At 41.4% G+C, this 13,972-nt stretch overlaps 1 protein-coding gene across 2 annotated transcripts in view; it reads right to left on the bottom strand.

The window, feature by feature from the left end:
• rab26 (RAB26, member RAS oncogene family) overlaps positions 1-13,972 on the bottom strand; it is an 82,701-nt gene that overhangs the window by 18,780 nt on the left and 49,949 nt on the right. For both annotated transcript variants that reach the window (XM_084079436.1, XM_084079437.1), the window contains exon 5: positions 12,758-12,810. In XM_084079436.1, the coding sequence (XP_083935562.1) occupies positions 12,758-12,810 (53 nt within the window). The remainder of the gene's footprint in view (positions 1-12,757; positions 12,811-13,972) is intronic.

Genomic DNA, 13,972 nt, shown 5'->3' with positions numbered 1-13,972 from the left:
GAGATATTTTTAAAAAATCTGAAACTTCTCTCCATCCATGTTGAGAGTAAGCCGGATTTATTGGAACCAATCCTGATTTTTTCTGACACTGATAAGTTCAAAAGTTCACCGAAAAGACTGCAAAGGTCGACGCGGCCGAAACAATTGCATTTTTTTTAATATCTCAAATACGATAAGGACTTATAGTCCAATGTTTGGATATGTTGTTCAACTTGCCAAGACGCACGCATGGATATCTTGTTTGTCCCTAACCGACATTTTTACCAATTTCTGAATTGGTCTCTCAGTATGGGTGAACGTTCTACGACTCCATGTACCTTATGTCATTGTCAGAAGCAAACGTTAGAAGTGTCGTAGCGGGACAAACAAGACATCCATGCGTGCGTCTCGGCGAGCTGTACAACATATCCGAACGACGGATTCTAAAAACGTATCGTTAAGGAGATATGTCGTGTTATTTTGCGAAATAAGTTGAGATTAGTCCCCAGCCATTTAAAGAGAACGGTAAGGCCGTGTGCGAGAAGAGTTATACGAGCACGTTCGGGGTGGCGCGCTGATGCATATACTGGTGTCCGATTTTGTTTTTACTATTTTTGAACAGTTTTTCGCTATTATCTCAGCCACTAGGGGGCGAAAACACAATCGGACAACGGATTCCGTATCTGCTAATCAGCCCAAACGCGCCAATATAAGTTTCCTCACACGAGGACATGTGGTTGCGAAAGCTAGGGTTACGCGCTTTCTCGATTAACTTGGCCACTAGGGGGCGAGAACACGATCGGACAATGGATTATTTATCAGCTCTTCAGCACGAACGCGCCAATATAAATTTCCTCTCACACAGACATGTGGTTCTGAAAATTAGGGTTACGGTCCTTCTAGAATAACTTGGCCACTAGGGGGCGCCGAATCGGACAATGGATTATTTATCAGCTCTTCAGCTCGAACACGCCAATATAACTTTCCTCACACATGTTATTATTATTATTATTATTACCCTTATTATTATTATTATTATTATTATTCCAGTGTGTTACTGCTCTATACATTACATTATTATTCCAGTGTGTTACTGCTCTACATTCAATTATTACCCTTATTATTATTATTATTACCCTTATTATTTCAGTGTGTTACTGCTCTATAATTACATTATTATTATTATGATTATTATTACCCTTATTATTATTATTATTATTATTATTGGAATACAATACACACGGGGTGCCTTAAATATTATAAAATGCATTACAAAAGCGATATCAGCGTTGCATCATTTCGTTTAAAGTACTGAGAATTGGGAAATACTCCAGTAAAGTAAAAATACCTCAAAAATGTACTTAAGTACAGTACTTGAGTAAATGTACTTAGTTACTTTACACCAACGCCCTATAGAACCACAAACAGCAATTATTTGATCTGTTTTAATGTTTGAATGTTTATGTCCGGTGGCAGTATAGCACTTGGAAACCATAATACATTATGGCAGTCATGGCGAAGCTTTAACCTGGTGTTTGCACTTCTGCATTTACAGCCTGTACATCAACATAAATCTTCACACTTTAAATATAAAATTATTAACTCATGGCCACAGATGTTAAAATCATGTATGGGTTCTCAAAAGTACCTCTATCTTTTGTAATGTTCAATAAAAAGCCTTTTAATCCAATTGCTGGCCATTTTCTCCATATGTTTTCACCTGACCCTATGGGTTGAAAGGTGTACTGCACTCACGCAACATTACAACTCTCTGATAAAATGGCCACCAATCAGATTAAAATGCTTTTTATTAAACAATACGGAAGATACGGGTACTTTTAAGGGCCCGCACATAATTGTAACATCCGTGGCCATAGGGTCAGCACCTTTTTAAAACATTTGAACGTTTAGATAGATCATAAAACATTTGTTTTGTCAGATCTTTATTGACACTGACAGAGACATGAGTACGAACACGCGGAATGCGGAAGTAATCTGACGTGACGTCACGGGGTTGGAAAAGTTAAACAAATCTCTCGTTCTCAACAAACACTTATCGAAAAATGATCAACAAAATATAAAAATGCACAGAATATTTCCAGGTTTGTTTGGGTGGTGATGTGTGTTATGTTGCATTTAAACCACGTCTCTTAGCTCACGTTGTGTCAGTCCAATGTAGATAGATAGATAGATAGAGAAGTTTCATATCATGACACTTCAACCTGATGTTTGCACTTTTTCCATTTACGGCCCGTACATCTACATAAACGTCTAGATTTCAACTATAAAGTGCTTACCCCATGGCCACGGACGTTAAAATTATGTACGATCCCTCAAAAATACCCTTATATTCCGTGTTGTTCAATAAAAAGCATTTTAATCCGATTGGCTGCCATTTTTGTATAGAGTTATAATGTGCAATACACCTCCCAACCGATAGGATCGCATAGTTGAAAGCTGATGAAAAGACGGAGAAAATGGCCGTCGATCGGATTAAAAGGCTTTTTATTGAACAATACTGAAGATATGGGTACTCAAGCTGGAACGTACACCATTTTAACATCCATGGCCTTTAGTTAAGCACTTCATATTTGAAATCTGATCGTTTATGACCTGGACGTTAGCGTTGTAAATGGAGCAATCCCCACCACACCCACCACACCATGTTGAACGTTCCTTTGCACATGCGCAAACCACATAGTCCCGTTTGGACTTTTTAGGGCGTTAGGGAGAAATAACCAGGACTATATTTATGCTAAATAGTAAAGAAAAAGCCTTGTGATGAATTGCTGTAGCAGTAAAATAGAAACATCAACAGAATGAAGTGGTATAAGTGAAATTAAACTTATTTGAAATTAAACAATGAATTGACTTCATGTGCTAATGCAATGGTTCTCAAACTTTTTCGTGCCAAGGACCCCCAAATAGACACTTATTAGACCGCGGACCCCCATTTGAAAAGATAAGCCAGGGACCCCCATAAGAGAAGATTTTTACGGCTCTCTAGCAGTGATTTCAACCATTTTAATTTCAAGGACCCCCAGTTTGACATGCATTAGGCTACGGACCCCCATTTAATGGCATGTAGGTCTCTGGGACCCACATTCATATTGTAAAATCAATGTTAATTTAACTCTGAGAGTGTACAAATGGAACCAAATGGACCTGTTAGGGTCCATTTGGTTACATTTGTACACTCTCAGAGTTACAGACCCATAAGGGTCCATTTGGTCCCTGTCCATCATTTAGCTGGGGACCCCCTGGAACCCCCTCAAGTACCCCTGGGGGTCCCCGGACCCCACTTTGAGAACCAATGTGCTAATGGTTATCAGCGGTAGGCCTGAAAGATGACGGTCATGGACATTCTTCAACCTGGTGTGATGAATTGCTCAATTTACAACTGTAACGTCTACACAAACGTTCAGATTTCAAATATGAAGTGCTTACCTAAATGCCCAGGATGTTATACATGCCGACGTTTCAGCATGAGTACCCATATCTTCCGTATTGTTGGATAAAAAGCATTTTAATCCGATCGTCGGCCATTTTCGCATAGAGTTATAATGTGCAATACACCTCCCAACCGATAGGATCGCATAGTTGAAAGCTGATGAAAAGACGGAGAAAATGGCCGTCGATCGGATTAAAAGGCTTTTTATTGAACAATACGGAAGATATGGGTACTCAAGCTGGAACGTACACAATTATAACATCCGTGGCCTTTAGTTAAGCACTTCATATTTGAAATCTGATCGTTTATGACCTGGACGTTAGCGTTGTAAATGGAGCAATCCACCACACCCACCACACTATGTTGAACGTTCAGCATGCGCATGCGCAAACGACATAGTCCCGTTTGGACTTTTTAGGGCGTTAGGGAGAAATAACCAGGACTGCAAAATCGGCCTTTTTTTTTTTTTTTTTTTTTATTGGAGAGGGACAGGGAAAGTAGTCTGACAGGAAGAATGGGGAGAGAGATGGGGGGAAGACATGCAGGAAAGGCCGACGGGAACGGGACGCGAACCCGCGGCACACTGCTATTAAGGATTTGCAACCAGGGTGCCTAGACCGCGACGCCACGGTCTAGGCCGCAAAATCGGACTTTTAGGGGAACCAGGACCTTCATAATCGGACGTTTAGGGGCTACTGACGGTTCTTCAATAAGTGACTAGTTGGGAGTGAGAATGTGTTGGTGTGTGTGTGTGTGTGTGTGTGTGTGTGTGTGTGTGTGTGTGTGTGTGTGTGTGTGTGTGTGTGTGTGTGTGTACTGTACACTGCATGCATTTCAGTATGTATGTGATAATCAGAAAAGCCTTCACATATTCATAATGTACACACTGCATGCATTAGTGTCACATCAAAAGGAGTACAGATGGAAGTGGTAACATCTCATCCCTTCAGGCGCATGGGGATGAAGGTACAGTAAGCCATGCCCTTGATAAAGTCTTATTCCCTTTGATGTGAAAGTCCAAATTGCCTAAATTGAACGAAAAGGAAGCAGGAGCAAATTACGTATGAATAAAGAAAAAAAACCTAAACAAATGAGAGAGCAGAGGGGAGAGAGTGGGAGGGAGCAAGAGAGAGACATACGTGAGATGAAAGAGGAACGCCTGGAGGGTGAGACCGGAAACGAGTTCTTGGGAGCACTCATGTACCGCCCTTACTTTTGAGATGCACTTTCGCAAAGTTATAATCTGATGCCATTTTAGCTGTTTTTTTCCTGTATTTTATGCCATCGTTTATGATTCCTCAGTACTCCTTACACTTGTGAACGATAGTTCAAGAGAGAGACAATTTGTGATTGGGGAAAAATAGAAGACATCTAAGTAAGTCACCAGAGACACCTTTACCTTTACTCTTTTCCTAAGAGACAAAAACAGATGGAGAAAGCCAGAGAGAGAGGGTGAAATGAGAACTGAGACAGAAAGTGGTAGTCAATCACAATCACATGTTGAAAGAGTGAAAGGAAAAGGAAATGGAGAAATGGCATTAATGATTAATGACATTCGGAAAGAAAAAAGTGGAAAAAAAGTGGAGAACAAACTAAGAAAACAAGTACATCTGAAGATAGGTCTGGCTTTTGGGCAGGATACTTTCCCCCCTTTGAATTTGCATACAATTTGTAAATAAACTACCAATTTTTATTATGGCCACTATTGGGCAGCTCAACTGCATGCATGTGCCATATGCCTATAAACAGGAACAGAAACACATGCCCCGGTTCAGCTTCAGGTTCATTGGGTTGACATCACAGAGGAGGGGTGGGGTGGAGGGTTTAGGGGCTTTCAGGTATGGAACTGCTTGGAAGATGGGGGTATGGGGGGGCTTTCAGGTAGGAAATGGCCGAATGCCTGTAGGGAGATGTTTTCTAGTAATAATAATAATTTTAATAACAATATGTCCGGGGTTGCTCAACACACGATCACTCCATTTGCCCCGAAACTTGCCACAGACTGTTGATCAGAGCTCTGGCTATAATATAGGCTTCTTTCCCCGCCTTCAATATACTTACATAGTGTACGTTTAATAAAAAACTACATTTCCTACTACATCCTAACATTTTAGCCACAGCAGCTTTCCTTTTTTCTGGCCACAGTATCTTTTGATCGGGCCTAGATGTGAGGGTTGTAACCAAACCTCTAGTTATTATTAAAGTGTATGTGTATATTTTGTCTCATGCAACCGGCTATAGGTTTGTTTGTATTGTCAAAAGTTCAGTAAAATACTATCGCAAAAAAAACTAAAACAACAACAACAACAACAACAACAGAAAGACATTTAGAGTGAGATGCAACGTTTGTGAAGGACAAGCACAGCATGGGCTGTTCCCTCATATCTTCAGTTATCCTGGGCTGTCTTGTGCAACCCGAGGGTTCACTGCTAATGGATCTCACACAATGGAACACCGTCAGTGAGAGTGGATGTTGTTTCAAATCAATGTGTGCTATAGCCTAGAGTGCTCAATCACAACACCGATGATGATGGCGTGTTGTGCAGTAGCCATCTTTGAATAGGACAGGGTCACAAAGTTAAAACATTTCTTCGGAATTGGAGTTTCCATCTTTATGTTTTACAGTGGTAGTGGGGGCTGCTACAGAACCTGACCTTGGTGGTATTTATTCTGAATCTGCACACACCCAACCTGCCTCTTTAGTGAATACAGTGGTAGTCAATGTAGTCGTTCCTCTTCATGCCCTCATTCTGCACGCATTCTGCATTAATACAGCAGGAAACTCTTTAGCGCTGTGTACTGTGAAACCAAAGTCCAATATCTATCAACCAGTACGTTTTTCTGTTTTCAACCTGTATTAGCACTACAGGCAACTCATTTGGAACTTTATGCAGAAGAACTACATTATGTAGAATACCCAATGACGTTACTCAACCTGACTGTCATCTGGAAGATGTAAACAGAACGTCAACAACCCTGACATCCCTATTTTGGACATTTAATTTGATTATAGTCAGAAATGTATTAAAATTGGCTATGACTCTGACTCACACATACATAACATAACCGATACGACCATATAAAGGCAGGACACTATGACTCAGACATAACCATAAACAAATCCGATATGCCCATATATAGGCATATACAGAGATCCGGTTATCCAGAGGCACAGATTCGACCACTATGCCCGTATATGGTCATGACCGACTTCAAACTCGGCACGCGCATGGCAAGGACACGAGGGAGTGTGGTGCCCACCGCCGAGTCGTTCAGATATGCGGTTGTCCAGAACGGGTACAATGAGTACTCTCACAAAGCCTCCGACACGATATGACTCAGACATATTGGTCGGAATCGTTGGTGCGGCCCGAACACATTTTCAAAGCTAGCAGATGATGTCACAACGCTGTGTTGTGAGATTGTAGATTGACTATTTCTGCAATTTTTTGAACAATGTTGAAAATCTAAAATGAGGCTTAAGTGTTTAATGTAGAGAGCACAGTCTACACACACAACACCTTGGTAGTAGCATCCTCTGACCACCGCCCCTCCTTTTCTGTAAATATACCTTTTGCTGCTACTTGAGCTTTTACCGTTATGTATTGTATTGTATGTATTGTATGTCTTACTGATGAATTGAGTACAATGGACCACAATGGAAACAAGCCCCTTGGGGCTTTTTGTGTTATCCTTTTAGCATAACTTTCCACTGTGCTACATGTACTGTTAACTAACTTGTGTAAGTTGTGTTAAGTATTTAATCAATCGATCAAAAGTTGTAAGCATGTGTGTACAGGTCACACTTCAGGCCCCCCCGCCTTTCAAAAATGCTGCTTCCAGCTCCCCACCGAATGTTCTCTGAACGCCCCCAAGGGGGGCTGCACCGCCTACTTCTCATGTCCCATAAGAAGTAGAAAATAGGACATACATTAAACAAAAAACATAAAAAGATGAAATATGGAGATACAGGCTATTTCTTAATGATGTCACATTTCTGTTATTGTTTCATATGTATAGAATGATGTGTTTATAGAATCTCTTGCATGCTGCTCAGATTTATTGGGGAGTGTTCTCTGAGCTGAGAATTTCCACCAAAGAAGACTGTATAACGTTGCTGTCAGGCAGAAACCTTATTCCATAAGGTCTCCATATTTCAACTTTTTTTCGTAAATGAATGCCCCACTTCACCGTACAGGAGTGCCACACAAAAGTAGTGAAACTAGCCCATCTATAAGCTTGTAGATCTGTGAGCATGTAGATCTGCTAGTAATAATAAAATCACACCCAGTGTGAAGAGAGTGGTGCCTTTACGTGTTTTTACTAATTTTAACATCGTTTACGTATTTTTACTCATTTTAAGTATTTTTACTCAAAAACATACATACAGACAGACACAGACACACACACACACACACACACACACACACACACACACACACACACACACACACACACACACACACACACACACACAGACAAAGACAAAGTCACGTATAGGAGTGGTTGGCACCACTCAAAAAAGGAATGGTTTTGGACATACAAGGTTTCCTCCCGACAGCAACAATAACCATTTGTTTCAATAAATGCTTAGATCCTCTGATGTGTGAGGTTCTTGACATATTCCTGGAGTGTGTATAATAGTGCTTTTATATGCTAATTGCCTCTTATTTACCTTACTTATTTTATATTACAAGGCTGTTTGTAGTGCTGCCTGTATCGAATGCACACGCGCGCGCATGCACACACACACACACACACACACACACACACACACACACACACACACACACACACACACACACACACACACACACACACACACACACACACACACACACACACACACAGTACAAGCATGTACGCGTGCATATGGCCTACACGCACCTTTGCAATTTTCCAGACCGCTGGGCCTTATTCTCTGTACTTTAATGAATACCACTGATTAACATTAACAAGTGCAAATTGTCTGCGTGCATATCCCTCTGTGTGTGTGTGTGTGTGTGTGTGTGTGTGTGTGTGTGTGTGTGTGTGCGTCAGCGCTACAATGAACAGGTGTCCTCTCTCATCTCTCCACAGGGGATGATAGCCCACTGTTCTATTGCACATGCGCGCACAGGCACACATACACACACATGCACACACTCGCACACACACACACACACACACACACACACACACACACACACACACACACACACACACACACACACACACACACACACACTCACACACACACACCAGTCCACCTCCCACCCGCTGTGTCTGCACCTGCTTCTGTGCCTCAGAGCACGCCATTTTTAAAATGCTAATGCTACCTCCATATTAAAATGTTAACAGCATGCTAACTCTATAATACGAAATATTGGTGAAAGTGTGAGTGGTTCAAGGCTAGTACATTGTACGTGGTGGAATACACTGCAAGGGGGTATCAATCATACGCCATAATGTTGTAAAATACAGAGAAATACAGTAGTGTAAGATGTTCAGTACAAAATGACTGAGGATCTAATTTGATTTCTTTTTTTACAATGGATTTTTCTTTTCCCCTTTCTCTCCCAATGTAGTCAGGCCAACTTCAAATTCCCCCTTTACTGTAGTCCCTTGTCACTGCTGACCCCTACTGGTTGGTTCGTTATGGAGGGTGTAGTCCAAGCTGGGGTCCGGAGACCCCAAGGGGTCCTTGAGGGGGTTCCAGGGGGTCCCCAGCTAAATTAATTATTATAGCATCAAAATCAGTTTCTCTTGTAGATCTGCTACTTCTTGACAAAATTGTATTCCTTATTCCATATATATTCCATATTGATTCCTATTAATTTGGGGGTCCTTGACATGAAACAGTCCCATATTTTGTAAGGAGAGCTGTGCCTCTTGATGCATGTATGTCTATTGAAGCAGGAGGTCTCTCCACTATTAAAATAATCATAACTCGCTAAATTCTGAGCCGATTCTCAGGCGGTGTGCTTTGTTGGTACCGACTTTGTGCATTCTCACCAACACCTGTCTCTAAATTTCAATTCATGAATAATGAATATAGGAATGTGCAATGATCAAACTCGTTAACTGGAAAAGACAGACAGAGGCAATGGTAATGGCTGTCTCCCCTGTTTCTATTCCCACTTTAATGGTAAAAGGACTGACAGGGAGCAGGGCCTCTGCAGACATCTCCGCTGAGCTGTGTTGGTATGCAAAGCAGCAATGTTTTCGCTGAGACTTACACAAACCTTTACCATAAGCTGTCCCCTTGAGCATTGCCTGAGGGTGAGCTACACACCAAACAAAGCATGTCCGCACCTCAAATGTGAAAGCTATGAAACTCTTTTTGTTCAGTTTTTACCCCTATTTTCCAATCATACCGGTATTAGAGCAATTATCAAGAGCAATTTCCAGCACATACTGTATAACTATTGTTCCTAGTACACAAATACTACAAACAACTAATGCCAAAGAAAGGTCAGAATCAAAGTGTCTGAACACAGTAGAGATCAGGGAAGAGGGATGTATCAGTATACTGTATGTGGACAAGAGCTAGATCAAGAGAATAAGAGAACTAGAAGATGTGCTCCTTGGAGCACAGGTCTCCGCCAGGTCAGGTAGTTATTGTGGGCCAGCAATGATCGGAATTCAGTCATTATAGAGGTGAGCAGAATTTGTAGAAGTTGAGGGATTAATGTTGACGAAGTTATTGCACAGACACAATGTGTTGATTTGTGGGAGTGTAGAATATAGTTTTGTGTTTGAGGTACTGTTAAATGTATTGACATTTTGTTTAAAGCGAACCACTTCTGTAAACTTAAGATGCCAATATTATAGCCAATCAGGATGGAATATGAAAAATTAGACAGATCCGTCTTGATCACATGACTAGAGAGATAATGTGCAACAATTTGCGTGATGTTTGGACAAATATAAATATAATGTGAAAAAAATAGTTTTGCAAACATAGCCTCGCTATAAAAGGCTGATGTGAAAAATGCAGGGCAGAGGTTCTGCGCTGGCCTCCAGGGAGTGTGTGTGCACAGTTTCACGCCGATCGGTCCAACAGTGCCGGAGATTAGCTGTAGACGGACAGACAGACACACACAGTCACACACACAGACTGACGGACGGACGGACGGACGGGGTGAAAAACATAGTCTCGGCCATGCCTTCGGCCTGGCGGAGTTGAAAGGGAAAAATATGGAATATGCAATGGAGATTCAGTGGGGAGAGGAGGATTTGAGGGGTTTCACTTTACAATGAGAAGGTTCGGTGATGACCTGGTTGTTCTCATAGGGTAGAAGAGTGAGCTAAATTGCTAGTAGCAGCAGAGAAGCGCATAATCTGGCATGTAGAACTGAACCACTGAACCCCAGACTGGAACTAAAGGGGTTTTATTAGTTTTCAAAGAATATATCTCTTCATCTAATAGGCAGGTTGCAGGATGCACCCTACTGATTTTGGTGAACTCATAGCTTTCAGTTTAGCTGTCCCCAGACTTTCACAAAGGTTTCTTGTGACTCACATTAGTTATTGTGAACATTTGAGGCAATATTTCATCGATGAGACTGAACGGCTGATACAAACGGCTGATTAATCGACAGTTTTTCCTTTAGCCTATACCTGCAGCGACATCATTCCTCTCATTCCCTCAGCCCATCCTTTCTCCATTTTGAGTTGTATCAAAAGCATTCTCATCCCTGCAGAAATGATACATGTAGAAACCCCGATTGATCATGATGCATAATAGCCAGCTGCTAAAAAGGCACAAAATGGCCATGAGCGTTGCATTTGCTTCTCCCTAGGGACTGCTTTGTCCACTGATAATGATCATTCTCACACATACTCTAACCAGAACACACAGAACGCACGCACGCACGCACACACACACACACACACACACACACACACACACACACACACACACACACACACACACACACACACACACACACACACACACACACACACACACACACACACACACACACACACAGTATGTGTAGGAGAGACATGCAGGTGCACAAACACATGCACACAACAGGAAAGAGAAAGAGAGATACAGAGACACGGAGAGAGGAAATAACAGATGTTCTGCTGCCCACTTAATAGAATACCAAATGCCGCACATCAGAGACAGAGTGACTTTACGCATAGGTTATAGCTGATTGTGCTCTTTGCTCTAGGTAGGACATTTCTGTGTGACTCCGATACACATTATTAATTATATGAAGGAAAAAGGGTTTCATGTTGTAATATAATTATGTCTATGCTGTCTCATGCTTAAGGCCTTCCTAATGCCTGGTACACATGACACAACGTTCAGTCAGCATTCGTTCAAATTCAAAATCGCTATTCTTTCTGTCTTAAAGGGTGTCTAACTAGGCGACTCAGGTTGTGAATAATTTCATGTTTCCTTCATGACTTTTCACCATAATTCCAACATTTCCTACTAAGCCGTGAGAGTACTGTGAGATTTCGGTACCCAGTCAATATGTAGCGCATCATGAGAAACACTGTGAAAGTAATTAAAGACAAAATGGACAACAATAATAAGGTACCAACAAGCAGAACGATGTGCCCTCATTTGTACTGAAAATAATACAGAAAAACCAGGAGCAGACAACATTTGTTGGGTTGCAGACAATATGGGCTTTAGACTCTCACAGTCACGAGAGCCCACCACAAGGACTGGCAAGAAAATCAAATAGGACGATTATGTGTTATCAGTTATAGCAGCTGCTAATCACAGCACCCCTGAGTCAGAGGACTCACACTAAATGACTTACTGTCACGGGTGCTGTGATTTGCCTGTAACATGCTGTGAATTGCCTGTAACATGCTGTGAATTGCCTCTAACATGCTGCGGATTGCTTCTAACATGCTGTGTATGGCCTCTAACATGTTGTGAATTGCCTCTAACATGTTGTGAATTGCCCGCCTCTAACATGCTGTGAATTGCCTCTAACATGTTGTGAATTGACTCTAACATGTTGTGAATTGCCTATAACATGTTGTGAATTGCCCGCCTCTAACATGCTGTGAATTGCCTCTAACATGCTTTGAATTGCCTATAACATGCTATGAATTGCCTCTAACATGCTGTGAATTGCCTCTAACATGCTGTGAATTGCCTCTAACATGCTGTGAATTGCCTCTAACATGCTGTGAATTGCCTATAACATGCTGTGAATTGCCTATAACATGCTGTGAATTGCCTATAACAGGTAATGAAAAAATGGGGGAAAAAACAGGAAAATGAAAGAAAGAGAGAAGGAAAATGAAAGAGAGAAATAAACTGAAAAAACAGAAAGAGGGAGAGAGAGGAAGGCAGACAGAAGTAATTACCCTGATGTTGTCAAAGGATGCCTTGTTTGTAACATCATACAGGAGGAGCAGAGCTGAGGAGACACAAGACAGAAACAAATATCAATCAGGCAGCAAGGCTTTCATCTACACAGAACACATGCTAAATTAAAAAAAGCTTGTTAATTGTTTATAAACAAGCACATAATTTGTCATAAGCTGCGACTAGCTCTTGGTTCACTCTTGAAAGACATTTTGGACAGACATACCGACCGATAGAGTGGCTTATACTTATGTTACTGTGAGGTTGCAGAAAAAAAGAAAAGAGAAAATATGCTCTCTCTGTTGTCTTGCCAGTGCCGAGTCACAAGGGACCCATTCCGCAACAAAATGCATTGAGAAACACAAAAGTTTAGAGGAGAGAATATGGATTTGTCTCTAGGGTAAAATGTTAAGGGATGAAAGGCCTGTCCTTCAGTATCAATGCAAAGTAAAAGTTGGATAAATGCAGCAGGGAACTTCTACAATGGCTAATGTATACAGTACTTTTATAGATGCAGGAGAATGTAAACTAGATAAATGCCTGTGTATTTGGGAGGAAGGTGGGGTGGCTTTCACAATTACTTTTGCTGTAATTGTGCCATTGTAGTTTGAGGACCATTGATTATGTTCTAATTCAGTGGTTGCCAAACTTTTTCATGTCAAGGACCCCCAAAATTAATATGCATTTGCTGCTGAAAATATTTTGTGCCAGGGACTCGCATGCATGTTTCAGAGAACCACTGCTTTAATTGTTACCTCCCACTTTCACGCATATAGTTGTTACCGTATACACATTAATACCACCTTGTGTATTTTTCAGCAGCAGCAGACATACAGTACTGGAAAGAAAAGAAAAATGAGCATCTTTGCGCAATGAGTTCATCTGGGTGAGATTTCTGGGTGGGTTTTTGTTAAATTAATACTGAGCAGGACTTTTCTGGGTACAGGTTGAGAATCCTGGAAGGAGAATACATACCGCATGTCCTAACTCTCTACCACGCTCACTGACACCTTGTCAGTCTTACGTACGACTTGATGGGTCTTCTCCATCTCTCTCCATCCATCCACTCCTCTGTCCTCATCTGCCCCCCATCCATCACTCTATGCGTTCCCCCTTTCGTCTGTTCTGTCTCTCGTTTTCCATCTCGCCTCATCGTTTATTTTTCAACGCCTCCCCATCAAACCAGTCCATCCATGACTGTCTTTTATCTACTG

This window comes from Gymnoscopelus microlampas (assembly GCF_963454915.1).
Source record: "Gymnoscopelus microlampas genome assembly, chromosome: 14".
In the NCBI taxonomy this organism is placed as follows: domain Eukaryota; kingdom Metazoa; phylum Chordata; class Actinopteri; order Myctophiformes; family Myctophidae; genus Gymnoscopelus; species Gymnoscopelus microlampas.
Note: the sequence above shows the minus strand (reverse complement) of the source record. Positions and strands in the feature narration are given on the sequence as shown.